Raw genomic sequence first — 26,896 nt, 5'->3', positions numbered from 1 at the left:
TTGGTGGCTCATTCAACAAGCTAAGGTGCAGGACAAGGTATGGGTTCATGTTGGTAAATTAGATGAGAGGGAGACTTAAGCAGGAAAGCTAAAGTGTTGTGGCTGCTGTCTGGCTCAGTGTGATCATCTGATCTGACTATAGAAAACCACGTTATTGCTTTATCATGGTTCAAACAAAAAAGAATATGAGATTTAATATCAGTGGAATTGTGATGAGTGTCTCACTTAGCCTGGGGGAAGTGATGGTGTTCACATTGATTTTCTCATCGCAGGTACCATGGTGACAGGGTCGGTAGGTTGGCGGCCTCAGCATCACTGGGCAGTTGTTACCATGACGACCAGTTACTTTGTGCATACACTGGACCACTCGGGAATGCAGGCCCTTTCCACAAGATGCTGAGCACTGGAACAACCAATGAGAAATATCAGTTATCACTGCTCCTCTGTAAGCTGGGTGTTGAAGTTGACATTAGTCAGTGTCTGTTGTAAATGTTACCATGTTACCTCAACCTGCTTGACACCTACAAGCAGGTTGAGGTACTGCACCTTTTAAATTCTCCCCAAACTGCAGTATCCTCCATTTTATTATTCAGTCTACACATCACAGTCCAACTGTATACATATAATCTCAGGGTATTGCCACAGAGGTTTTTAGTTTGATGCTTGGAGTAGATCTGTCTGTATATGTTGTCACTTACCTGTGTTGTTGAGTTATATAATGTCACTGTGTTCTGAGTTGGACACTTCTTTGCAAACATTCTATCAACATTTTGCTTTAACTACTGTTATAAATGATTAAGTAATGTTTCTGACTAGTTTAATGGTGTAAAAGTATAAAGTATAACTTATTACCTGTCTGACCATATATCATTTACTTGAAAATTTGTCTTTACCAGATTTGTCAAAAAGACACTATCGCTGGTCATTCAGCAGGTGCGCTAGACTTGTCCTGAGTTGGCCTTCCTTATCTTCTTGCTATAAACACTATGCACTGCTGATTTTACAGGGCAATGGACAAAACATCCTGCACCATACTTCCATCCTTCATAATAAGAACACATGCTTCAAACACCATGCAACTTATGCAGTTAATTGCCTTCATTTCCAAACTATTTTTTTGAGTTTTATTGCTGAAAGCACATGAGGGTGTAGGTTCAATTCCACCTGTAGCAGATTTTACTCTTGGTAGATTTTTCAATGGAATTCTGAAATGTAACATGTTTCAGCAATTGTATATAATCTTTTAAAACATTAAAATTCATAATGGCCGAATGGTCCGACTGAGTTGGAACAAAGGTTCCAACTCAGTCGGACTTGAATGTCAAATGTCACTTTGAATGTCAAATGTCACTTTGACATTCAACTGCTCGGACGTCCCTTATCCTACAGACGCCATTCGAACTTTAAAATGTACACAAAACTTTTTTCAAAGTTATCAGATTGTTTAGTGATATCTTCTATAGTTTTTCAGCAATTTAAGCCAAAAGTCAGGGGTTTTGCAGACTTTACCAGGTCTCACCAGTGTGTCATGTGATCAGGCACAGTGGAGAGCAAAGATAATTTTAGACCAGAAAAGATTTTTTAAACCGCTCTCACTCCCACAATTTTAACTCCTCAAGTGCATATCTTGCCTCGGTATGTTGCCACAAGCCTCCTCTCTCTCAAAGCACGACGTGATTTAGCCAAGTGGAACGTGTTCCTGGATCAGCATCCACATTGAGGTCCTGGATCAACATTGTGATCAACCAATCACAGCCCTCTGACATCATCAGTGTGCTGCTCCTGTTATTCTCTCAAAATTTCTTTTTGGCCCCAGAGACAGCCAGAAACAGTTGTGCTTCTTTTCTTCAGAGGTAAGCTAAGTTTTCCTAATTGAATTTATTAATTTATTAATAGTCAGAAAACTCAACAAAATCCTTAACTGCATGCCTTTAATATTTAATATTTATCTTTACATTCTAGTACCTACCTAGACCTGTAGCTGTGTGAGCTACTACGGGGTTAGCTAGAATATTGTTCTAGCTAAGGGTAAAGATAATAAAAGAGCCGTAATTTTGCTGTAGTCAGAATAATTCATCAATAAAATGAACAGGAACATTGTAGTTTTTCTGTGAACTTGCTCTGTTGGTGGCTAGTTGAACCATACTTATTCATAAGAGTAACTCATTTTTGCTCTTTTCATAGAGGCCATGCTGACAATAACAAAAATATAAACAATAAAAAATACATCAGACTTATCCTTTAATACTGACTTGTTTGCCATTGTGAGTCACACAAAGATCTGTGATGAACACATTTTCCCTCCTTTTTTTCATACAAAGAGAATGAGTGTGTGTGTGTGTGTGTGCGTGTGTGTGTGTGTGAGACAGAGAGAGAGAGAGAGAGAGAGAGAGAGAGAGAGAGAGAGAGAGACTAATTTTCAACAAAATCCTTAACTGCATGTCTTTAATATTTATCTTTACATTCTAGTACCTACCTAGAGCGGTAGCTATATGAGCTACTACAGGGTTAGCTAGAATATTGTTCACTAACAATAAAGGGTAAAGATAATAAAAGAGATGCACACATTTTCCCTCATTTTTTCACACAAAGAGAGTGAGTGTGTGTGTGTGAGAGAGAGAGAGAGAGAGAGAGATAGTGCACTAATAACCTTTTAAAAAGAGAGAGAGAGAGAGACTAATTTTCCCAATTAACCACTGCTTTTTTGTTTTGTGTGTCTGTGTGCTTTTTCCAGTATGGAAAACTTAAGATTCAACATGACCGGTAAGAATGTGAATTCCATGTTTGTCAGATCTTCACAGATCTTCATACTGTATTGTAAAACTAAAGGATTTTGTGTTCACAGATTCTCCTTGGGGTTCCCTTGTAGGAACCCTTGACTCCTACAATATCGCAGTCTCAGATTTAAAGGCGCTCTTTGAGCCACAGGCCATAACAGATGTGGTAAGTTTGTGTATAGATATATTTTCAGCATATTCATCAACATTACATTTCAGAATGAACTGAAAGTCCCCCAATTCCAAGTAATTTTACTGATCTTTTTAAAAGGTTATTGATGCACTGATGGGTCTGTACTGTAAGGTATGAAGTTACCTTAATTGTCATGGTCAAAATTGTTTGTTGTGTTTTTATGGTATTGAAAATCTTTCTCTCTGTCTCCTCTAAGGACTACCCCAATGTCTTTCGGATATGTAGTCAGTTCCTGACAAAAATTTTGTCTGGGTCAAAGAGGGCAAAAAGCGACTATTTTTGTAAGGTGCGGTGTGTTCCTAAAATATCAACATACCTCAAAGGAATTTAACAGAACAAATGTGAAATATTACAGTGTTTCCTAAGATAATTTTAACAGCTGTGTCCACCCAATGTGCCTTAAACTAATATTTTCTCTTTTTTGGTCCCATGAACTTTCTCATCATTGAAGAGGGACATATTCAGAAAGTTCAATAAAGTGATTGGTGCTGTCCTTGAAAATCAAAATCATTGGACCCTTTTTGTGAGTAGTCTTCCCTATGCAAAGTTGTGAGAACCTTAGTCTGTATTATCCACCACAGCACTTAATGTAATTCTTGTTGTTAATAGTCAGCCATATACATACCTAAATCTGGCCTCTGCACTTGAACAAATGTATAGCACTTATCTTTATATTTACCTACTATGCCTATTTTAATAAGAAAAAGATAATTCGTCCAAAAAGTCATTCTTAAACATTAAATTTGTCATTAAGTGCCCCAAAAAGCATTAACTTTAATTATCTGATAGCTCTAGACAGCTTGCATTATAATTAATTACGCACTACTAACTGTTCTTTTCTTGTAGTTCTGTGACATATCAAAAAGGCAGCTAACACACATGGACTCCCTGGGAGAGTCTGAAGAAAGGAAGAGGGATGTCATGAAGAACTGGCGGTAATGAATTCAGTTAATAAAATTGAAGAAGGGGTTAGAAATGTTCATGAAATTTGTTCAGGGTGGATCAATGTAGATGGTACTTTTAAGGTTTTGCCAAACTGCTCAACCATTCATTGCAATCCTTTATATATGTTAAAAAGCCTGTTGACAAGTTAGTGAGAGCTTTTTAAATATAAAAGAAAGAGGAGTTTGACATGTTAAAGGAGCCGTGACTAAAGCAAAAGTACAGTTTCAGTGAGTTCTAGAAGTTCTAACATTTATTGGTCTTTGAACAGGACAGTATCATTAGTAAGTTGTCATTAATTAGTAATAGTAATTAGTAATATCAATTTTTTTCTATATTACAGAAAAAAAATGAATGCAGTAAATTTAACTTATCAATACAATTATTTATTTTCAGAAATGTGGTGGCCACTGCCATCGAAGTTGCTGGCAAACAACTTGTGGCATATGTGTACTCTGGGAAAGTAAGGAATTACTTTTTTTTCCCCTACCTTTCTCTGTCAACCCAAATGATGTGTTAGCATTCAACGTAAAGCAAAGCAAAGTTGGTCCTGCTTTGAAGTTCAACCCTATTCACTAAAAAATCAATAAGATTGTTAAGCAGTAATCTAAATAAGTCATATTACTCATAATAGTAACTTATATTGATCTCAAACAAAATTATATTAATTTCAAGTGTTAATTTGCTGAAATGCTTGAAATAGCAGGGGAAGAGGAAAATAGCCTTTTGCGACTAATGACAAATGATGAAGAAACCAAAGTGACAAGAGAAAGCACAGCAAAGAATGAGGAGCAAGAAGACAGAGGACAGAATGAGGCAAAAGCTGTGAAAGAGCAGCCAAATAACAAGGTGCAAGAGACAAGATCAGAAACAGGGCGAGCGGGACAAAAAACAGACAGAAGAGAATCAGAAAAAAAATGGCACAGGTGAAAATATACAAGAGAAGGAAGAAATCAAGGAGGGTGCAGATGCAGACTGTGATTGTGAACTGACTGAGACTAGAGAGGACAGTAATGGCTTCAGGGTGTTTGGGTGCCTAGCTCCTACTGGACCGAAACGAAAAACCTATGCAGTCACAGAGGAAGAAATAAAACGCAGAATTGAAGGAGAGAACATGTCACCTAATGTTTTCAGAGACCTGCTTGGAGTAAGTAGAGTGTGTAGACATTACATACATCTGAATATACATACACACACACACACACATATACACAGAGGGGTGACAAATTAAAGGAAAAACTGGTACAGGCCTGATTGCTTGACCCCCACAGTGTCATCCCTTTGTGTATATATTCAGATATATTCAGATTGTTGAATAGAGATTTTTCAATTTTTTGTTGGGTCTGAATTTTACTACTGCCATAATATAGCTGACTTAATGATTTGTATATAAAATATATCACTCTTTTCAAGGGACGCAAAAGAAATCTATAAGAAACTTTGCGCAATCTTACCAAAAAGGCCAACACAAAGGTGAGCATTTTCAGTGCGCTTACGGAGGGGGAGGCTTCAGACTTGGCCAGCGGTCTAAGTCAAAGCCTGTGTCGCACCATTGAACCACAGTTGGTGCGAAAACACATCACTGATGAAGACACAGAGGTTACAAGGCAAGTTTTTTTAATGTTAGTGTTACCTTTTTGCTATAAGATCTGAAGTCACTCAGGCTCTGAAACTCTAACTACAACCACCCCTCTTGCCACCTACTTTTAATTTCAGGAAAACGCTGGGCATCATCAGGGAGGAGTTGAAGTCGAACCTGCATCCCACATCTGACTTCAGCTTACTGACCCACACCTTTGGCCCCCGAGCTGTTGATGGGGTTCTAGGTTTTCTTTGAGAGTTTGAAAAAAAATTAAAAAAATACAAAATACAAAAAATGATTCATTCCCTCTTACTCATCTATCAATACAGATAGTTTCTGCAGTTTGCTGGTTATGTGTGAATTAATGTTTTCTGCATGATCAACTTCTGTTCTTCTTCTGTTCAGATCTTCAGTTTAAATCATTAAGATGATCTCAAAAATTTTAAATGTTTATATAGTAGAAACTATTGATAAAATGACAAAAAATCTGTTTATTCATCTCTCAATAAATTTATTTTAATGGAATTGTAAAGTGTGAGTTGATTGAATTATTATTCATTTTTTATTTCTAACAGTATTACAACAGTTCAAAGACTTAAATCTTTAATCTACAAATCATATTTCACAGTTATTAAACAGTTATCCCTATATCCAGCCTTTTTTTTATCCTGCTTTTCAAAAATAAGAGAGCTGAACCTATCCACACAGCAAGGTATCTGAGATCATTCCCCTCCAGACTGGCTTGGTGAAGTGCATTAGTCCTTAGAAACATGTAACTTGGCTCGGTATTTTCTTCTGTTTTTTTGCTTTTTCACTTTTGGCCATAACTCTTCCTCTGACTTTACTTGTGTTATGCCACCTTTCTTGACAACTGACAGTTTTCCTCTCTTTTGGCTGTGTTTTGCTCTGTGTGGAAAGAGGGGCTGGATTTTTCTTGATGTGTCATCATAGTCATGCCTTCTCGACAAAAGAAGGCTATTCTCTTTTTGGCATATGTTAACATGCAGAACATCAATTTGCCTTTTGATGTTCTCTGGAACTCTCTCCCATGTCTTGACAATCTTGAGAATATCCTGAAGTTTCTGTATGTCTGTGCTTTTGTCTTGTGGCTCAGAAGATGTACCATGGCTATCAACCTCATTCTCAATAGTGTCTTTCTTATCATTTACAGTCATGCTAAAAACCTGTCCAGCTACAATGAGGCAAGGACACATACTGTGATATGAGAATGTACAACAGGTGCAGGAATGTGTTGTTACAGATGCATGATACATTCCTCTCCCACAAAGGCTCTGTACATCTATTTCATTTGCCACCTCAGAGCACACTGAAAATTGCCTTGTTTCTTTTAAAGTTCTTGCATGGGCTTCCAGTTGAATAGCAAGATCTGGGAACTTATGATTGTCCTCATCCTTGAGTAATTCCAGCAAAGCCAAATGTTTGCATACATGACCCCGCACACCCAAAGGGCAACTGCAGAAGCACTCTGCAGGGCATGTTCTGTAGGAGAACCCTGGGTTCTGCTCTGATGGCACATTGTAAATGTATGCTTTAGATGATGTTAATGTTATGTTGTTGATCCAACCCTTTGCCAAAAGTCCAGCTGCTTTGTTAAGTGTTTCTTCGGATTTTCTTTTGACCCTGTTAGCCGTCCTTCCAGCTAACTGATATTTCAGTCGATGAAAGAACCTAAAAAACAGGAGATCAGTGTTAAAGATTATAAAAATATGTATCTCTCTCTCTCTTTATACACACACACACACACACACACACACACACACATATATATATATATATATATATACACACACACACACACATGTATCTGATGAAATGATGTTTTGAGGTTTTGTGTCTTTTTGTTAAATACATTGATACAGCATTATTGACACAAGTCTAATAGGAGATAAGGCATTTAAACTTCTTAAAACATACAGTAAAAATAAACCATCTGAAGCTTCAGGAAAATAGTGCTATAATAAATAAGTTTACATTTTTAAATAAAATGCCTTATTTCTTATTTCTATTCTATTTGTTGGGAATGTTATATAGGCTGGAATTATGCTTTTTTTAACATAAAGAAATGACCTTTCTAGCAAGTTGTTGGTCTCTGAATCCCCATGGTCATAGCATTGTCCAAAATCAGCCCATGTATGACTGATTGGTTCCTAGTACTTCTTGAAGTAATTGCACACCTCTGGGTAGTCAGAAAAATCCTCAAGAAAGGTCTGAGCAACTTCCTCAAAATCAGTCTTCTGCATATAAAAAAATGTAATTGTCAGTCTGCAGTGTACCAAACTCAAAAATTCTAACAATATCAGAAACATTTTCAGTAAAATAAAACATATCATGAGCGCAATCTCCTGTATTCTCTCTTTACTATAGGTGCCATGACAAGAATAACACACACATTCTCCCCAAATAACTCACTCACTGAAAAAAAGCCATGCACACATGCACATTTCTAAAAATGCTATTGAATTATTAAATAATTGTTTACATTGTTTATTTTTCATTAAAAGGAATTTATAGGAATCTTCTGCAAAAATGTTCTCATCAAATAAAAACAAACAAACAAACAAAGAAAAACATACTATAGCACAAGCTTTCATTTTCTTGAAGAAATCCAGAATTTGTGCTCTAGTGCTTGAATTTGTTGGCCCACTAACTCCAGAATCAGTCTTCATCAACCAGCGGACAATGGCCTGTGAACCAGAGCATGTATGGAGTTTTAAAGAGTACAACAGACATTTATCATTAAAATTGCTGATAATTCATATTTATATCCCCTGTACTTACTTGAAGCACGTGGTACCAGCAAATAAGGATATCTGGGTCAGGGAACACTTCTTTCAGAGCACTGATTTCGCTCATGTCCTTGTCAACCATGAAGCATCTTTGAGAGAAAAATAAGATTAGTATACTTCAAGTTAATCTTTTCCCCAATCTGTAAACAAAACTGACAGTTAAGAGAAACACCCATTAATGCTATACCCACTTATTCATATTTAGGGTCACAGGTGGCAGAAGCATACTCCATTTATCATTTGTCACAGGGCTAACTTAACTGTATAACCACACCCATGGACAATTTAGAGTAATCAATTCACCCGACCTGCATTTCTTTTGGACTGTGGGAGGAAACCCACACAAACACAGAGAGAACATGCAAACTCCAAATACTTAATAAAATACCTTGGTGGATGAGGAAAACATGGCTGTAGCTTTTGCACTGCAAGTGTAAGGGTTTCTTTGGTCCCACTGCTTGTTACTATGTATGCCACAGGAACTCCATGGCCATGGTCATCTCTCACAAGCAATGTGAAGAGTGGAAAGGAATACTGATTCACACAGTATGTAGCATAAAAAAACAATGTTCCTCCCATGTTCCTGTAGGTTTTTTCTCATGCATTCAGTCTGGAGAACAATTACAAGGTCACGGTCTTTGGTCAGGGGCTGGTAAAACACAACATCCTCCTTGAAAGTACCAGCTAGTAGTTTTTCTGTACTTTTACAGTCATCCTTATCGAGATGTTTCATCCGTAGCATACTTGTCCTAATGTTGTGTATGTCTTCGGGGGTGACAAAGTATTCCCTGTTATGACAGTTGGTATGTCCTTGAGCTCGTGACCACTCAGTAGCCTGAATAAGGATTATGTCTGGTTTTACTTCCAGGGTTATCCAGTTCTGAATTTGTTTCACTAGCTCAGGATTAATTCGCTGGAAATGGCCATCTTCTTCAGAAAGTGGATTATGTCCATTGTGTTGGTCAAATGTTCTTTGAACAATAACTTTATGTCCTTTCCAATCATTTCTGACATTAAAAGATATGTATGCATTACACCCTATAGCTCTGTGACTTCTTTTAAAAACATTACCAGATCTTGTGCAGTGGAACAAATAATATCCTCTTTTTTTGTCTGTCGAACTGGAAGAATTTGTTGCCCTGAATGATCCAATTTTTACATCGTCATGAATTATTGCCATGATATATTTTTCTTCATCGTCGCTGGTTTTAAGAATATGGACTTTAATTTTTGTATTTTTCTGCCTTGCTTTTCTTTTCTCCTCATCGGTAACTGTCTGTTTGATAAACTCCTCCATTTTGGGTAACAAAAAATCTGAAAGAGAACGGACATTAACTTTAGAAAATAACATTAGAAACATTAGAAAATCTATCCAGGTAAAACATGACAGTGATGAGCTTTTTAAGTGTATCCAGGATCAACATGGCAATGATGGTCCTGGATCAACACTAACACTGCAATCTTGGAAAAAAAAAAGTTTTGAATGGGCAAAAAAAGGAGGGAAAATGTGTGCATCTCTTTTATTATCTTTACCCTTTATTGTTAGTGAACAATATTCTAGCTAACCCTGTAGTAGCTCATACAGCTACCGCTCTAGGTAGGTACTAGAATGTAAAGATAAATATTAAAGACATGCAGTTAAGGATTTTGTTGAAAATTAGTCTCTCTCTCTCTCTCTTTCTCTCTCTCTCTCTCTCTCTCTCCCTCTCTCACACACACACGCACGCACACACACACACACTCATTCTCTTTGTATGAAAAAAAGGAGGGAAAATGTGTTCATCACAGATCTTTGTGTGACTCACAATGGCAAACAAGTCAGTATTAAAGGATAAGTCTGATGTATTTTTTATTGTTTATATTTTTGTTATTGTCAGCATGGCCTCTATGAAAAGAGCAAAAATGAGTTACTCTTATGAATAAGTATGGTTCAACTAGCCACCAACAGAGCTAGTTCACAGAAAAACTACAATGTTCCTGTTCATTTTATTGATGAATTATTCTGTCCACAGCAAATTACAGCTCTTTTATTATCTTTACCCTTTATTGTTAGTGAACAATATTCTAGCTAACCCTAACACAGCTACAGGTCTAGGTAGGTACTAGAATGTAAAGATAAATATTAAATATTAAAGATATGCAGTTAAGGATTTTGTTGAGTTTTCTGACTATTAATAAATTAATAAATTCAATTAAGAAAACTTAGCTTACCTCTGAAGAAAAGAAGCACAACTGTTTCTGGCTGTCTCTGGGGCCAAAAAGAAATTTTGAGAGAATGACAGGAGCAGCACACTGATGATGTCAGAGGGCTGTGATTGGTTGATCACAATGTTGATCCAGGACCGCAATGTGGATGTTGATCCAGGAGCACCTTCTACTTGGCTAAATCACGTCGTGCCTCTCTCAAAATGTAAATACATTTCACATAGGACTTATAAATTTTGAGATCTAAACCTTAATTGATAGAGAGTCCCTGTCATGTTCTCATTGACTGCAAGACAGTCTGCAGGATGTGTGTCTCCTCTCACTCCAGTTTCTTAAGCTTACAGATTTTCTCTTCCTTCAAACACTTTTTACACGTCATTCATTCTCTTGGTAGATTTTTCAATAGTGTTCAGCTTCCAGTTATGCAGTCTATATCCGCTTTCAGCAATCACACGCAATTTCTACAGAAATTGCATTTTCTAGTTATCATTATTAGGGCCCAAGCACTGACCAGCGTGAAGCCCTCTTGTATCCAAAGGAATCATTATTAGGGCCCGAGCGCTGACCAGTGCGAAGCCCTCTTCTATCCAAAGGAATTATTATTATTATTATTATTATTAGGGCCCGAGCGCTGACCAGCAGGATACATCCACATTCATACACACATAAATAACACATATACAAAAGTAACAGTCATTGGGGTATTTCGTTTAGCAATGCTACGGCAGAGGGGACAAAACTCCTGCCATAGCATGCACATTTCCAGGCCAGGAATCATCTGCGACCAGATGGAAGCAGGGTGAAGAATGGGTAGAGGGGGTGCATGGGGTCATGTACAATGTTGTGTGCTTCGTGTGCAATAGCTTTGCTGTTGAGGTCTGATAGACTGGGGATGGGGAGGCTGATAATTTTGGAGGCATTTTATGTGATGCGCATGAGTTTGTTCCTATTGGAGGCAGTTAACATGGCAAAGAAATAGGGGGAGCAGTAGAGGAGAATGAGTTGAATTATACTTTTATAGAGCAGCAGCAGAAGGTAGAGGGCAACAGAGAGTGCTTTGAGTTTGCAGATGGCAGAGAATCTTTGTTTGCAGCATTTGTAGATGTCAGTGATGTGTTGTTCAAAGCTTAGTTTATTGTCCAAAATGAGTCTGAGATATTTGAAGCTCTCTACCATCTCAACAGTCTCATTATTGATGCAGGTGGGGTTGTGGGTGGAGCTGTGGGCCATGCTGTATATGTTGGAAGTGTTTAAGAACGGTTCTTTTGTTTTCATTACATTCAGCTTCAGATAATTGTTCTTGCCCCATTGTGTGAAATGGGAGATGGAGTCTTGGTAGCCCAAAACAGAGTTATTGTCACTGAGGAGTGCAAGTATGGGAGTGTCATCAGAGTACTTGAAGTATGTGGTGATGGGTGAGACACTGATACAGTCACTGGTGTAAAGGGTATACAGGAAGGGGCTCAGGACAAAGCCTTGCGGGGCTCCGGTGTTGGTGATGGAGGTTGAGGATGTCACAGTGCCCACTATAACTGTTTGGTCCATCTGTCACTGAGAAAGCTGTGTACCCAGTGGATGAGAAGTGGGGGGACACTGAGATGGTGGTGGTGTTAAAAGCAGAACTGAAGTCAATGAAGAGAAGTTTGGCAAAGTTACTGGGTGATTCCAGGTGTTGTAGGAGGAAGTGATGGTGGCATACCACAGCATGCTCAGTCCCTCTTTTGGCCTTTTAGGCAAACTGTTGGGAGTCCAGTTGTGGTCCGAAAACTGGGATGATGATGTTAAGCACCAGTTTTTTCAGGCACTTCATAATTACTGAGGTGAGTGCAACTGGCCGGAAGTGGTGTAGCTCGGTAGCCTGGTTTGCACCGGCTCAGCTGCTGGCACACGTCCTCCACTATGAAGAGAGCAGGGTGTGCTGGCTACAGGATGGATAGGGTTCCCAAGAGTGCCTCACATTCCTTAGAGCAGTGGATGGTGTCAAACTGTATATAGAAGGTGTTCAGTTCTTCAGCAAATGAAGCAGGGTCAGTTATTACAGATAACTTGGCTTTTGGGTCATATCCACCGAGTGTTTTTACTTTCTGAAAGACCTGTTCAGTGTTCATAGTGCTGAATTCCTGTTCAAGTTTTTCTTTGTATTTTAGTTTGGCCTTGATGATGTCACTGAATGAGTGAAACCCAGTCCTGCTGCTGAAAGGCTTTCTGTTTTTCCCTTAAACTGTGATTAATAGTGTGGGTGATCCAGGGTTTGGAGTTTGGATAGTTTCTGAAGGTCTTAACTGGTATGGTTGTGGAAATGCAGAACTTAATATACTCCATGGCAACAGAGAGCCTCTCAACCAAGTTTCCGTCAAATATGTCCCAGTCTGTGCAGGCGAATGAGCCCTGTAGCTGTGTAATGGTGTCCTCTGACCACTGGCTGATGCTGTAGGTCTGCGGCTTGTGACGCTTCAGTAGCTGTCTGTAATGCAGAAGTAGAAAGATAACATTCTCGTCTGCAAAGTGGAACGGTGGGTGAGCACAGGAGATGTAAGTATCAGTAACAATGCCATAACATAAGTCCAGAATTTTTCCCTTTCTTGTCAGGATGTCCACATATTGTTGAAATGAAGGCAGAACATTGTCAAGCCTACAGCTGTTAAAGTCACCAACAATAAACACTGGGGCCTTGGGATATTTACCCTGCATGTCATTAGCGCTGTTAGCTACTAGCTCGGCTGCAGCCTTGATGTTAGCACTAGGTGGAATATAAACACAGCTGATGACAACAGTGGGGAATTCCCTCAGGAGATGAAAGGCACAAAGGGATAGTGTCAGCATCTCTAGGTTTGGAGTGCAGACCTTGCTGTGGATATTGATGTTGTCACACCACCTGTTGGAGACATACATGCAAACCCCTCCACCCCTCTCCTTGCCCAACTCCTTGCCCAACTCCCTTGTACAATCTGTTCTGAAGATGGTGAAGTTGTTGAGATGTACCTCGGCATCTGGGAGAGCCTTGTCAAGCGAAGTTTTGGTCAAGGCAATAATGCAGGCCTCCTTAAAGGTCTTCTCCACCAGACATTTGGCATGGAGTATGTCCACTTTGTTCCGGAGAGACTGTACATTTGCCAAGATGATGGGGGGAAGAGGGGGTTTGATGGATTTCTGGTGGGAGAACAATGGATGGTTTGATACTGCAGAGCATGGAAGACTGTTGTTGTAGCAGATCTTCCCGGGTGTAGGTGAGTCCATTGTTGCCACAAAACTATGAAAAAATGCATTCTAAAGTCCAGCTGAAGTTATTATGAGGCTTTAGCACTCTGAGTTACACATAAGAACAGCCTTTTCAGTACCAAACTCCCACTGTGTGTTTCCACAGACTGTTTTCTTGTTGGTCTGGTAGGTCTGGTAGTCATTGGTATGTTTTTTGCCAGGACCATCAATATACCTGCACATGACTATCAGCACAATTATCCCCCTTGCATTTGTCTAACTCAGACTGCTGAAGACTCATATGAGCTTCAGTCACACTTTAGACTGCATTTTTACACAGACCAAAGACTGCAGATTTTGTACTTTGTGTCTGACATTGTAGTTTCTATAAGAAGGAATCACTTCATGGCCAGCACAGCATGTAGAGGAGGAATAATAACAGTGACCAATAACTCTTTCAATGTATACATGTGTACAAAAGGCTACCAGTTTTACCTCTTCATAAGGTGACGTAAGACACACACAGACTCTTTCCCTCTCTCACCTTCCTGACACACAGCCCTGCCCGACTCTGAAGTAGTACCATACTTGCTAATGGTTTTGCTAAGCTTAATTGATTGATGGTTAAATTACTTTGTAGACGGAGCTTATCAGTGTTGTTCATGCTAATATAGATTATTTAAGAGTCACACTGTTAACTGTATATTACTGTCCACCAGAAAGGTATATAGACACACACACACTTACATATCTGTATATATATATATATATATATATATATATATATATGTATTGTGTGCTAATGATAGTAATTCTGTATTGCTTTATTGGTGTATAGGTGAAACTTATTATTCTCCCCATTATGAACATCTGTTAATATATTAGGCCTATGTGCTAAATAGAGTTACCTAACCCAATACACAGTGTAACTTGTAAAACAGAAATAACTCAGATTTGTTGTATTTGGATTTATATTAAATTTAAGACCATTTATTTTCTTATGTTTATTTCAGACCACACATACACCGCTGCAATACCTGCATGTTCAACTTAATGGAAATAAACAAACCCTCCTACCATAAAGGATTCTCTGATCGGAAATATTTCCATTGTGTACCAACCCATACCAGTTAAACATTTAAAGGCTGATGCTGATATCTCTGCCACAGGCAGCTTGAATGTAGATGTAGATGTGCACATTTTCCAATGGGATTACATACCCTTTGCAAAATGTTTGATGTTTGATTTAGTATTGTAGTACCATTTAGTAGACAGAGAAGATATCCAGACTTCTAGTGACTCATCTTCACATGTAAAATAAGTGGAGTTCCCTTTTAAGTGTTCACAGTTCCCTTTTCTTGGTTAAAAACAGTAAAACATGTGACGCAGTCCCTCCAATGAAACAAAGTTCACTACTGTCTTGTATTGTATACTTACCTTGGACCAGTCTCCAGTCTTCCATTCGTAACATTTGGAGTGGTCCTCACAGGGCTCCTCCTGAGTGGGCTGGGACAGGGGATCACATAAACCCTGCGGGTTTGTACATAACACTGTCCGTCTGCGAAAACCTTGACCACAGTCTGATGAGCACTGGAAGAAATTATGGAAAAATGAAGATGGACAGAATAGATGGAAAATATGACACAAGAAGAGTGTGGAGAGATGAGAGAGTGGAGCGCTAAATGGGTTATTTTAAATGCTCAGGCTGGTGTAAGTTTTATCTTTTTATTATTACTAACAATCCTGTTAAAAAGGTTATACAGATGATTTATCCTGCTAAAACCTATTGGAGAATATTTACTAAGCTTCTTCCAACTACATACTGAAACTCTCTGATGACACCACCATCCTTGGATGACACAGAGACAAGGATTGTACCACCTCAGACAGTTTGTGCATCGGTGTAATAATCATGACCTTATTTCACTTCTGTTTTATCAATCAAATTTAGAGAGTTTAATCAGGTATGGTATTTAAGCATTGTCAGTCAAATTAAAATCCAAGCTCATTTGTCTTGTGCATGTTTATATATGAGAAGTCGGTGCTAAGAGAGGCACAGAAACTAATAAATGCTCCCTCTCACATTCTTCATTCTGAATACATGCATTTACCTTCTGGTTGATGTTTTCGCGTTTCAAAATGCAGCCTGAATTGTTGTAAAAACTCATTTGCCCTATCATCCATTAAGATTTTAAAAAGCAGTAGTTAAATGCTGTGTTTGTGGAACGATACATGGTCATAGAGCACTTTACAAATGGTCTACATTAGTATGTACTTTAGTTGTTGGTAGTGTGTTGAAAGTGCAATATTCTGCTACAATGTGCAATACTAGCACAATATTGTTTTACTGGTTTTATAAGCTGTAGTGGTTTTATCAATTTCATTTCATACATTTTATGTATGAATGATGCAAGGCATGTAAGTACGTTTGGGAGGTAAATGTTTTGTGATGCAGTGACGCTGAGCCCAAGAAAAATTCCTAAAGGGGACAATAAAGTCTATCCTGTATTTCTGTCTCCTATAGTCTCTTATTCTGTGCGTGTGTGTGTGTGATAAAACAGTGCCACTGCTGCAGTGGTCAGTCTGTGGTGATACATGCTCAAGGTATTTTAATTTCCATTTCCTCTTCCTATATTTTGTGCCTCTAAATAGGAACATGTGAAAATACATATTGTATGAGACCAAAAACAGAATGTTCAGAGTTGTTGCTCTTCTCTTTAACCAACACTTAACCTTGGTGCAGCCCTTTAGTAAATAAGGACAAATGCGTTTGACTGTTTAGCACCTAAAAAGGTCAGCTAATCCTTAGTAAATATCCCTCATGGTGTGTTGTGTCCAAAACACATAAAAGAGCCATCCTTTGGCAGTGGGTTACATATTTCTTTATTGCAATACACATGAGCACTGTACTTTTTACTGAAACAACTCCACACCTGCATTTTCAGTCTCTATGGTGTAGTTCAGTGTTTGGCAGATGTCTCTGAGGATGCATTGAGAAACAGAGGTCTTCACAGGTCCACTCAATTTCAGATCCAGATCTGGGACCCAGGTCCAAATTCTACTCAGTCTAATCAGTCCAATACCTGAGTGGATCTGATTGGACCCGAGTGTCAGGTGGGTGTCTGGTAGGTTTTCCACAGGTCAGTTTTGGATCAGATCCAAAGACCTCTACTGAGAAACTCTTAGAGAACACTCCTAACTTTTAAAGTCAATATTTTTTGGGAAACAAGACCTTAGAACCAGATTTGGTTTTCACATGCCATCATCACAGTGTGTGTAAGATGTACCTTGGACCACTCTGAAGCCTCCCACACAGTGAGGCAGAGGTGACCCTCGCAGACTTGCAGGACAGGAGGTTTCCCTCCTTGGCAGTACAGGTCTCTGGTGTGGATGACTGAGCCGTTCCGTAGTTGATAAACACAAACCACGTCCCTCTGCTGTAGACCTTTACCACATGTGACTGAGCAGGATCCCCACTCACTTGTCACCCACCTATGGAAAACACAAGAGTTTACAGACAGATTCTAACTTAAACTATTACATTTTATGATTTCAAAGCCTTAAGTTGTTACTTAGACAATTTGCTACTAGTAATAACTTTTACAAGGTCACAAAGTGCTTTACATATATACTATAGTTTCATACAACTATAGAGACGATCATCAGAAATGTTTTGAATTCAAGCTTAAAAGTTCATGAGGTGAAAACATGGCTGTGTCACACCCTGCCTGGACTTTGGGTGTTTTTTGGCCTTTTTATGTTCTTGTGTTCTTTGGGGTCTCCTGGTTTGCACTTCTGTTTAGTCCTTCGGTTCATATGGGTTTTCTTGTTATATTTGGGTGGTGGGTTTGGACTGCCTTTTGTTGTTTAGCCTGGTGTGTTGTAAACTTTAGTTTAGGTTCATGATGGTTCATGGCTTGTTGGTGTGGGTTGTATTATAGTGTGTTCTGGGTTTTAGTTTTGTTACTGTGTTTCCCTTGTGTGTTCATGTACTCCTCCTCACCTGCCCTGCTTCACCCTCGTTAGCCCTGCTCTGCTCTGTGTCTTCCCCACACCTGCCCTGCTTCACCCTCGTAAGCCCTGCCCTGCTTCCTGTGTTTCCCTCAGCCAATCACTCCCAGCCTGCCCTTGTGTCTCGTCACCTGTTCCTCATTCCCTGATTAGTTTAGTCTGTATTTAAGGTCTGGTTTTGAGTTGAGTCTTTGTTGGATCATTTGTGTTATCTTGTCTGCTAGTTCTGTTCAGCTCTGTTTGCCTGTACTTGACCATCCATGATTAAAGGAGATTTTTGTCAAATCTGCATTCCGGCCTCTGCATTTGGGTCCACTCCTGCTTCCCCACCTAACAGGCTGGTGATACTGGGACGGTTGTAACGCCTTGTTACAACCATCCCTGAGCCAAGTTTCATTTATATTTTAAAAACCTAGAGGCCTACATAAGAAAGATAGATAGAAAATTAAATGTAAAATGTCATAAAATTACATGCTAAGTTAATGATAATCAGTTGCATACTAATAGTCAGTGGAAACACGTGTTTGCTTACAGCATGCTAAATATCAGAAAGAGGAAGACAGACAGGGGAGTCCCACTTCATTTGCTGGAGAGGGCTTCAGATGGCACAAAACAGGGCAAATCAGTCAGGAAAGTGGCCAAATCATGCAGTCTTTGCTATGTAACCCTGTACTGAATGTTGTCCTCAAACTAATCCATTTGATTTCATGTTTAAACTTTTTTGAGGATGTGTGTTCTACCCATTAAATAATTTTCTTGCATTATAATTTGATGGCTTCCCCTCTTTTTTGTCATGTAGTGTGAAAAAGGGTATTCATTATTTTAAAAAAGAAATGAAAAGTCAGAATAACATGGATGATTAATAATCTTTTTCCATTTTGAGTATTTGATTAATTATGTATATTTTTGACATGTTACAACCGTCCCTCGCATGTGTGACAACTGTCCCTGTACACTGGGCAAGTTGCAACAGTGGAGTGACTGTATTAAAATCAATTTTGCAACCTGTACACAGTTCATAAAACCACTTAAATACATTGTTTCAGTAGTTTACACATTGCAGTTTACAATATAGCACATGGACTGTTCCAGGTCTAGTGGTTTCTGAACCACAAAAATCGCAAAAAGTGTTACTGTCCCTAGTTTCACCTATGGCAGTTAATAAATAGTATGGTGGTGTTTTAATAATGATCACAAGGTGGGGCTATTGATGCCATGATTCAGTATGTGCAGATTCTAATACAGAACTTGGGTACCAAGTTTAATTTTATTAAAGACAACAGAATTGCAGAAGTATCATGTTATAATGGTACTTTAGCCCCCCCTGTGGGTTGAACTCTCATCAAATGTGTGTGTCACATTGTACAAGTGCGTCACTTGTGCAATGTGACTGTATGTACAGCATTCCCAAATTAGCTAACAAAAGGGCTTCTGTGGCGGGCATGTAGATGTCTTCAGACCCGGGCTGTTTTCAGACAGTGCAGGAAGGAGATAAACATCACTTCCTTTGTCCACTATATTGCCTGCTGCTGGGACTGCTTTGCCGAAATTTCGTAGGGGGCGCTATTCAGCCAGTTTGCATCACTGATGGAATATTGTCATGTAGACGTGTTCAGGCCAGGAGTCTTATCAAACATGTAAAGTATGGTGCAGACTGGAGCATTTACAATAAAGTTATAACAACTTCCTCTGTCATGGCAAAATATCAAATCTCAACTGTGTGAGGATGAGAATTTTCTGCAGGGTGAGACATGGCTGGCTTGCTCACACCTGTGTCATCAAAACTGTGCAAGTTTTGAGCCTGGTCACTTTAATTTCAATTAGTAAATTGAAAAGTCTCGATGAGTTTGTGTGTAAAACAAACTAATTTCCTAATTTTCATCAAGTCTATTTTTAGAAAAGTAAAGACTTTTAACCCACATGACCTGGTCAAAGTTTGATTGAAATGTGTACTGTCAGGTGTGTAGAGACAATAAGTAACTGCAGCTGGACACAGAAAAAATACTCATATATTTGAATGGAGAGTGTGAGCGAACCGCTAGGTGCTTGGGCCCTGATAAAGGAAAAACTGCAGTACAGAGCCACAAATTTTAGTTTTGATGGTATTTTTCTACAGCACTTTATAACTAACTGTCACCCTCACTCCATTTTTTCCCTTCCCCTCATAGGTCATCCCCACTACTGAATTATACATATAAGACCTATAATCATTTATTATCATTATCATTTATTGTAAAATAAATTCGGACACCAAACTTCATACAAAGTTTTTATATAATCTACTGTATCTATATAGGCCTTTCTGCTGTATCCTACAAAAATGAGGTCCATTCAACCCCCACACCAGTGGTGGCTGGTGACTCAAAGTTGGGGAGGACAGGGGGAAAACCAACATGGAATCTTACAACAAACCGCATCAAACTATATCATTGTCCCCCACCTGATGAAATCGGAGGGGTGGGGGATAAATTTATATGCCTATAAAACAATTTGCTTTCAAAAACAAAAACCCCTGAGTGGTGTAAAGGCTGCTTCTTTAAAGACATTTAGCATAAACATATTGTTTCTAAACAAAGAAGAGCTCATTTTAGCCATGGACTGGTTCTGAATGTGTCATGTTACCAACAAAGTGAAATTCAAATTTATAGTATTGTTCTATTGTGACAACAGATTTATGTTCTCATCAAAAACAGACAACATATCATATGATTTACATGTGTTTCCTGTGTATTTTCTTAGTATACACAAATATATAAAGTAGCACAAAGCTTATAATGTGATAGAGGTACAGATCAGTGCTGAGTACTAGAAAGACTGAACACTAAAATCATTCACAGATCTAAAAGTGTAGGTTCACATCAGAAAGTATTAATGCACGTATCAAATACATGACTTACACACTCTCATCTATGTGCACAACATACAAAATATAGTCTACAAAGCTGACATGTTAACACTAGGGGTGCAACAGATCACAAACTCACGGTTCGGATCATATCATGATTTGAGTCATGGATCTGATCATTTTTAGGATCAGCGAAGAAAAAGGGGGAGACAAATAAAACTTTGTTTTCCATTTATTCTGTAATACACTTACAGCAAGGAACAGCAAGCAACTTTTGACCATGGTCTTAAATGAAAACATTCAAGACAAACAACATTTAAGATGTCCAATAAAATAAGATGTCTAATAAAATAAAATTAAATCTATAAAATATTCAATGCTCAATTATTGCAATATGAGTCATGATACCTTCCTTTTAAACACGGTAGTGAACGAAACAGCCTCTGTCCACATCATCACAACTTGATGATAACTTAGAAACATGAACACACGTCTTGTCCTGCAGCTTGTTGAACGAGCCACCAAACACTCACCGCTGATGTCAGTTAGCAGCTAGATGCTAATTAGCTGTAGCACATCAAACAGCGTGTAAACATACCTACAGATGTCATTTCGGACCCATTAGATGCTGGTTTGATCGTTACTCTTCAAAATCCCTGTTAGTGACATGCTGTCTGCCCATGACTTAGCAGTTTGTTAACTTTGTCTTAAATGAGACATTAAATTTTGCAATTAATCCACAGTTCATATGCCTGCTGAACTGTGGGGGGCGATCCGTACGGATCACGGATCAACTACAATCCGTTACACCACTACTTAACACATGTTATTCTAGTTACTTTAAGCTTATTACCCTATCAATTTAGGGCTCAGCTTAAAAACGAACTAAGGAAACTGACAGAAGCAAGCAGCCAAACCTCCTGCACATTAATCATACAACATCAACAGGTGACTTGCCAGGCTGCCTCTGTCTCTCCGAGGCTGTGAGGGAGGGAGGGTGGACCAGAGGATCTTCTCCTCAAAACTTAATATGACTGTTGTAATGCGCTAAAGAGAAATTGACGTACAAGGCCTCTTTGTTGCTGAGAGAATATCATACTGCTGAACAGCAATGTCTCCATCCTGGTACAGTTGTCATAATCATGTTTTTGGTTTAAGCTCCTCCATCAGGTCTTAAAAATGGCAGGTAAGACAAAAATATACCCAGCATCAGGTTGTGTTATTAGGTAACTACATGGTTCTTGGAAATTAAATTTTGTTTGGTAATCTTAAATTTTGAGAGAACTGGATAATACGACAGGCCATATTTTTTTCAGATAATTATACTGTTATGGGCTATATTTCCAACATATTTTGGCCTGTGCATTTATCAGGGTGGGTCTGGGTCAGGGTTGATAAATGCATAGGCCAAAACTGTTCTAGCAGCTGTATACAGCATTATGCACAGCTGCTAACATTTGCTATAACAGAAATACATCAGAAAGTATGTGTTTTAGATGTAACACATACTTTCTGATGTACTTATACCTACCAGCTGAAACCCCACATTCCCACCCATTTCCTGCTATACTCTCTAGCAAGGTGGGTGGCCTTGCCAGAGACTATAACTTTTGTAAGTTTACTTTCCCCTGGATGGGAGACACAGTTCTACTGTGTCCTCTGTGATGACATCTCACCGCCTTGGCCTCACCTCCTTCAGCACCATGAGGACTGGCTCATAACAACCAGGACACTCTGCTGCCACAGACCAGATGCTGCAGCACTGGCTTAACTGTTAATCTACACCGGACCCATCACTACTGGATAGACACGTTCTACTTCCTGCTAGCCCTAGTCATTCTTCAAAGCAGGGGAGATAAGATAACACCTGCCAGCCTTTGCCTCACCTCCTCTATGGCTCTGAGACACTGGATTGTCACATAACAAACCAAGACATCATGCTGACCCAGACCAGATCCTGCAGCACCAGTTTAACTGTGAATCAACAGCAGACCATAACGGCTGGACCACATGGAGACATGTGTTCCCCCTGCCAGTGCCAAGGTTTCTTCACAGTGGAGCATAAGGTAATGGAGGTTTTTTTGAATTAAAAATGTCATTTGTGCTTTCTTATGTTTTGTTTTAATTGTGTGTTCATTTATTTTGTATTCATTCAACAGTTTTGATGACACCGTTGTTGCTACTGACTTTAATGCTACAGCTAGGAGTATTTCATTGTCATTTACATCAATGTCTTTCTTCAGGTCTTCCTCCACTGTGATCCCTCCACTTCACAGTGGAGACACTCAGGAATGCACAGAGAGAGAAACATGTAAAAGAAGCTGAACATCATGCAGCCCTCAAAAACTTCTCTGTGTGAAATGGCACTGGACAGAAGATGGTTTCCTGCACTGCAGCAGTGTTGAAGGTATTTGATTATTGTATATTATTTAACTCTTGAATATGTTTTGTGTCATAGTCTTCAGTTTATTAACTTTCTGTTGTCTTTTGTCAGGACCAGCTCCATCCTCCTACCTTCACATCACCATCTGTGCATCCATTACAGAGGAGTCTAACTACTGTTGATCCTTTGTCAAGTGATCAGGTGTACTGCTGCAGGGACCCATGCACAATGCTGCACATCAGCCCTCACTTAGTTTCTGAGTGACAATTCCTCCAATTGTGCAACATCCAGCTCCCCCCTAAACAACAAGGTAACACTTTTATTATTTTACTTCCTTCATACAAGAACCCTCGTCAACCAAACCACCTGGTGCATGCTGTTTGTATTTGCAACTCCAGAACACATTGACCAGATAATTGGAAATGTCAAAGGTCATGTTGACACTGTGCTCCGCTGGTTTGTGCCGACAATGGACAGATTCAACAAACAGCAACATGACAGAACACACTACTGGGCAGTTGACAAAATGACTGCTTCTCTGAAAAACAATACACCAATTTAAAAGATTCTTTTTTGATTATTGACCTCTAGCCAAACAATGTATGTTTATTTTGTATTTCATAAGAATTTATTCCTTTCCTTTTCATTTACCACATGCAAGCGAACTAATTAAACCAGAGAAGAGGAGAGGTTTTAGAAATATTAATCATTAGGGTGGGGTTTCAGCTGGTAGGTATGTCAAAGGTCTTTCACATTTGTGTGCTTAGCCTTAGGCTGATCTAAACCTCATGGTATACACAGCGGTCATTTAAATAACTCCTGTGTTAAAAGTTCAGAATATTCAGAGCAGTCTTCACAATGCCCACAACACATGCCTAGGTCAAAAGCCATATCTAATGATTTGATTGGGAAAGAAATGTTCCCATGCTAGTTTTGACATGACTGACAGTCAGACATGACGGTTCAGGGATCCTGGATCTTTAAAGCCATGAACTAATGGGGGTACCCTATCAGCCTAGGTCTAACCATGATGGGAAAAGCCTTTAATGATATGGCTGAAGAATATTGCAAACCATCAGAATTGTAATGTCTTTGTTGATCAGTGTCTCACAGAGGACATTATGTATACAAATTTCTAATGGCAGTAGCTCTGTTTAGACACATTTGTCACAGGTTCTTATGCACAGTATTATATGTGCACTGTGCCTACCATAAAACCATAAAAAAACAAACAAAAGAATGGCTGAAAGAACAATGTACAACAAGATTCCAGTTACCTAACAATGCATATTTTGCATGTACAGCACATAACTAGTGCAACTGATGGTGAAGTATATTGTTCAGCCCTGCCTTATACAACTATACTAAACTATACTACTTATGCAACTTATACTAAAGCACTATGGATTTTGGTTGTTATTCATTTTACTGCAAGCTCTGAAATGTTTTATAAGGCAACTCATTGAGAATCAAAGTCTGTATTTTAATTTAATTGTTTGTTTGTTTGTTTGAGTTGAAATAGGGCCAACCCACAGGTGAGCACCCCAAAGGCTTCATGGGGTACATCATCACACATTTAAATCATAGAAATCTTCCTAAAATTTACTTTATAAACGCTGTCTCAAAACTCACTCATTTTTTTTAGTTACTAAAAGTTGACTGAGAGGTTTTAAACCTTATGCTGTATGCAAAGGTATAGCCCCATTTCCAATTTTCAGTTCACTTCAATTATTTCCAGGTCTCTTCCATCATGCTCATTTCATATACATGTAACTTAGTTCAGTTCAATTCAGTTCAATACATTACTGTGGCTACCCTCTGAGCTTCTGTTAAGGTCTGGGGGCTTTTATTCTTAGGTTAGATTGCTGACAGGAAATATTTATTGGTATATTGTAAACCATTGAAATTGTAATATCTTTGTTCATTAATCTCCATCAAAGGATACAAAGTTGTACAATCTTCTAATGTCAAAAGCTCTGTTTTGACAAATTTGCCACTCTCATAGGCACTATGGATTTTGGTTTTGCAAGTACAGTTTTTATTTTCTCTGTTCTTTTGATAATGAAACATACTGACAATCAATGTTTATAAGCACTATCGATTTTGTTTTTTTCTTTGTATTTTCTATGTTCTTTTTATTTGTTTATTGCTTATTTATTTTACTGCAAGCAAGTTTGTAATTTTTATATCTATTCAATTCATTTAATTTCAGTTCACTTCAAGTATGTTCAATCAATTTCATTGTCATTTCATTCAGTTTTATTCAGTTCAACAAATTATTCATCCTTACTTGGACAACTGAATATGTGGAGATGCTGTCACTGTTACAGCCCTACCCTGTCTGGGGTTGCACATGCAGAACTGTGAAAGACATCTTGTGGACATTTGGAGAAAAGATGAATAAAGTCAATCTAATGTTGGACCAAAGCAATGACTTGTGGCACTGAAAATCAAATGAAAGATGTCAAGTTCTCTGTCAGAAAAACAGCTGTTCATAAATGCATAGTGACTGAAATCGTTGATGAAATATTGCAGTATTAATCATTGCTATTGTCTGCGTGTGTAAAATCAGCTGTGTGTTAATGAATGTGGCGCATGAAAAAACTGAAGGCACCAGCTGCCAAATAAAGCTTAAAGGTAATTCACCAATCAGAATAGTTCTCTCCGTGTAGTGTCTGTAAAGACAAAATTTTGCGGCACTGGTTGTGGTGTGATGTCATCAGTTGTCAAGCCTTTGTCATTGGCTAATCACTATTGTCTGCGTGTGTGGGGGGTGGCGGGAGAAACTACTCATCATCATAGCAATCATAGCAAGCTATTTTTAGACCTGTTTTAAAAATAGCTTCTATTCTCCATACCTATTCTCTCCTCCTCCTCCTCCTCCTCCTCCTCAATTACAATAATGCAATATAAGACACAATACATAATAAGCCAAAGTACTTTAATAATACAATAAACACATTAAACACAATAGATACAGTGAATGCAGTTAATATTACATAATAAAAGTGAATGAATACATTTGAACATAAACTTTTAACAGAGCACAATAAATATCAATAAATAATAATCCAATAAATATAATCTGTATAATAAATACAATAAATATAGTTAATAATATATAATAAAAGTAAATGAATACATCTGAACATAAACTTTTAACAGTGCACAATTCATTCAAATATCAAAATGTTCAGCTCTTTAAGGACATTTATGCTTGTATTCAACTTTTTTATACCTTTTATACTTTTTAAATTATTATGCTTTTACCAAAAAAATTCTGCCATTGAAATCAATGGACGGAATGTTCAAATCCTCTTCAACCCACCCCACTTTGACATTCAACTACTTCCACATACTTTCAGCTAGAGACTTAATTTCAGCTTTAAACAGGTCACAAGACTTTCAGCTATTAAACTTGTATTCAGCTTTTTGATATCTTTTACGGTTTTTACACAATCACAGTTGAAGTTTTATGAAATTTTCAGCCCTTCTCAGACTTTTACATTAGTGTGTATTGCGTGGAATGTTCAAACTTGTGAGAGTGAGTAATGTCATAGTGACATCACGCACTCTAACAGTTCAGGCCTTCAGATTTTATCAAAAATCTTCAAAACATTATGATCTTACTTTCCCTTACTGTCCTCTCTCATCCAATGTTGCTTCCATTAAGATAGGACTCACAGTTTTTGAGTAAATTGCCCGAACGCGCAGAGAGTGCTGTCAAACAGTCTCATTCACTCCAATGTTATCTGCGGTGTGAAATTCGTTGTCAAAAACGGAGACGATGGTCAAATATAAGTTATCACAGCTCCTTTATTTTAAATCGTACAGAAACATTCCTACATCAGTATCGCCACTGAAGTCTCGGGTCACTCATGCTGAAGAAGTTTTTTCACTGTGACTTTTAGTTTTTGAGTTATAGGAAGTTGTTCGTGCCTGATTTTGGCCTA

General features: G+C 38.4%; 1 protein-coding gene and 2 long non-coding RNA genes across 8 annotated transcripts in view; 2 read left to right on the top strand and 1 right to left on the bottom strand.

The window, feature by feature from the left end:
- Nucleotides 1-26,896, bottom strand: part of adamts17 (ADAM metallopeptidase with thrombospondin type 1 motif, 17) — a 417,430-nt gene that overhangs the window by 976 nt on the left and 389,558 nt on the right. For 2 of the 6 annotated variants that reach the window (XM_067598186.1, XM_067598185.1), the window contains exons 20-22: nt 16,992-17,196; nt 15,142-15,294; nt 1-403 (exon numbers count right to left, since the gene is read on the bottom strand). The exon at nt 1-403 is cut by the window's left edge. In XM_067598186.1, the coding sequence (XP_067454287.1) occupies nt 170-403; nt 15,142-15,294; nt 16,992-17,196 (592 nt within the window). In that variant the 3' untranslated portion in view covers nt 1-169. Of the gene's footprint in view, nt 404-6,113; nt 7,184-9,977; nt 13,657-15,141; nt 15,295-16,991; nt 17,197-26,896 lie in introns of those variants that run through there. The other 4 variants (XM_067598177.1, XM_067598182.1, XM_067598187.1 and 1 more) reach the window with 3 other exon arrangements.
- Nucleotides 422-5,542, top strand: LOC137188620 (uncharacterized). Its single transcript, XR_010929449.1, has 6 exons — nt 422-3,256; nt 3,422-3,493; nt 3,817-3,905; nt 4,309-4,375; nt 4,616-5,059; nt 5,326-5,542. It is a non-coding gene; the product is annotated as an uncharacterized lncRNA (long non-coding RNA).
- LOC137188628 (uncharacterized) lies at nt 19,247-25,524 on the top strand. Its single transcript, XR_010929453.1, has 3 exons — nt 19,247-22,626; nt 22,804-22,967; nt 23,055-25,524. It is a non-coding gene; the product is annotated as an uncharacterized lncRNA (long non-coding RNA).

This window comes from Thunnus thynnus, chromosome 1 (assembly GCF_963924715.1).
Source record: "Thunnus thynnus chromosome 1, fThuThy2.1, whole genome shotgun sequence".
In the NCBI taxonomy this organism is placed as follows: Eukaryota; Metazoa; Chordata; class Actinopteri; order Scombriformes; family Scombridae; genus Thunnus; species Thunnus thynnus.
Note: the sequence above shows the minus strand (reverse complement) of the source record. Positions and strands in the feature narration are given on the sequence as shown.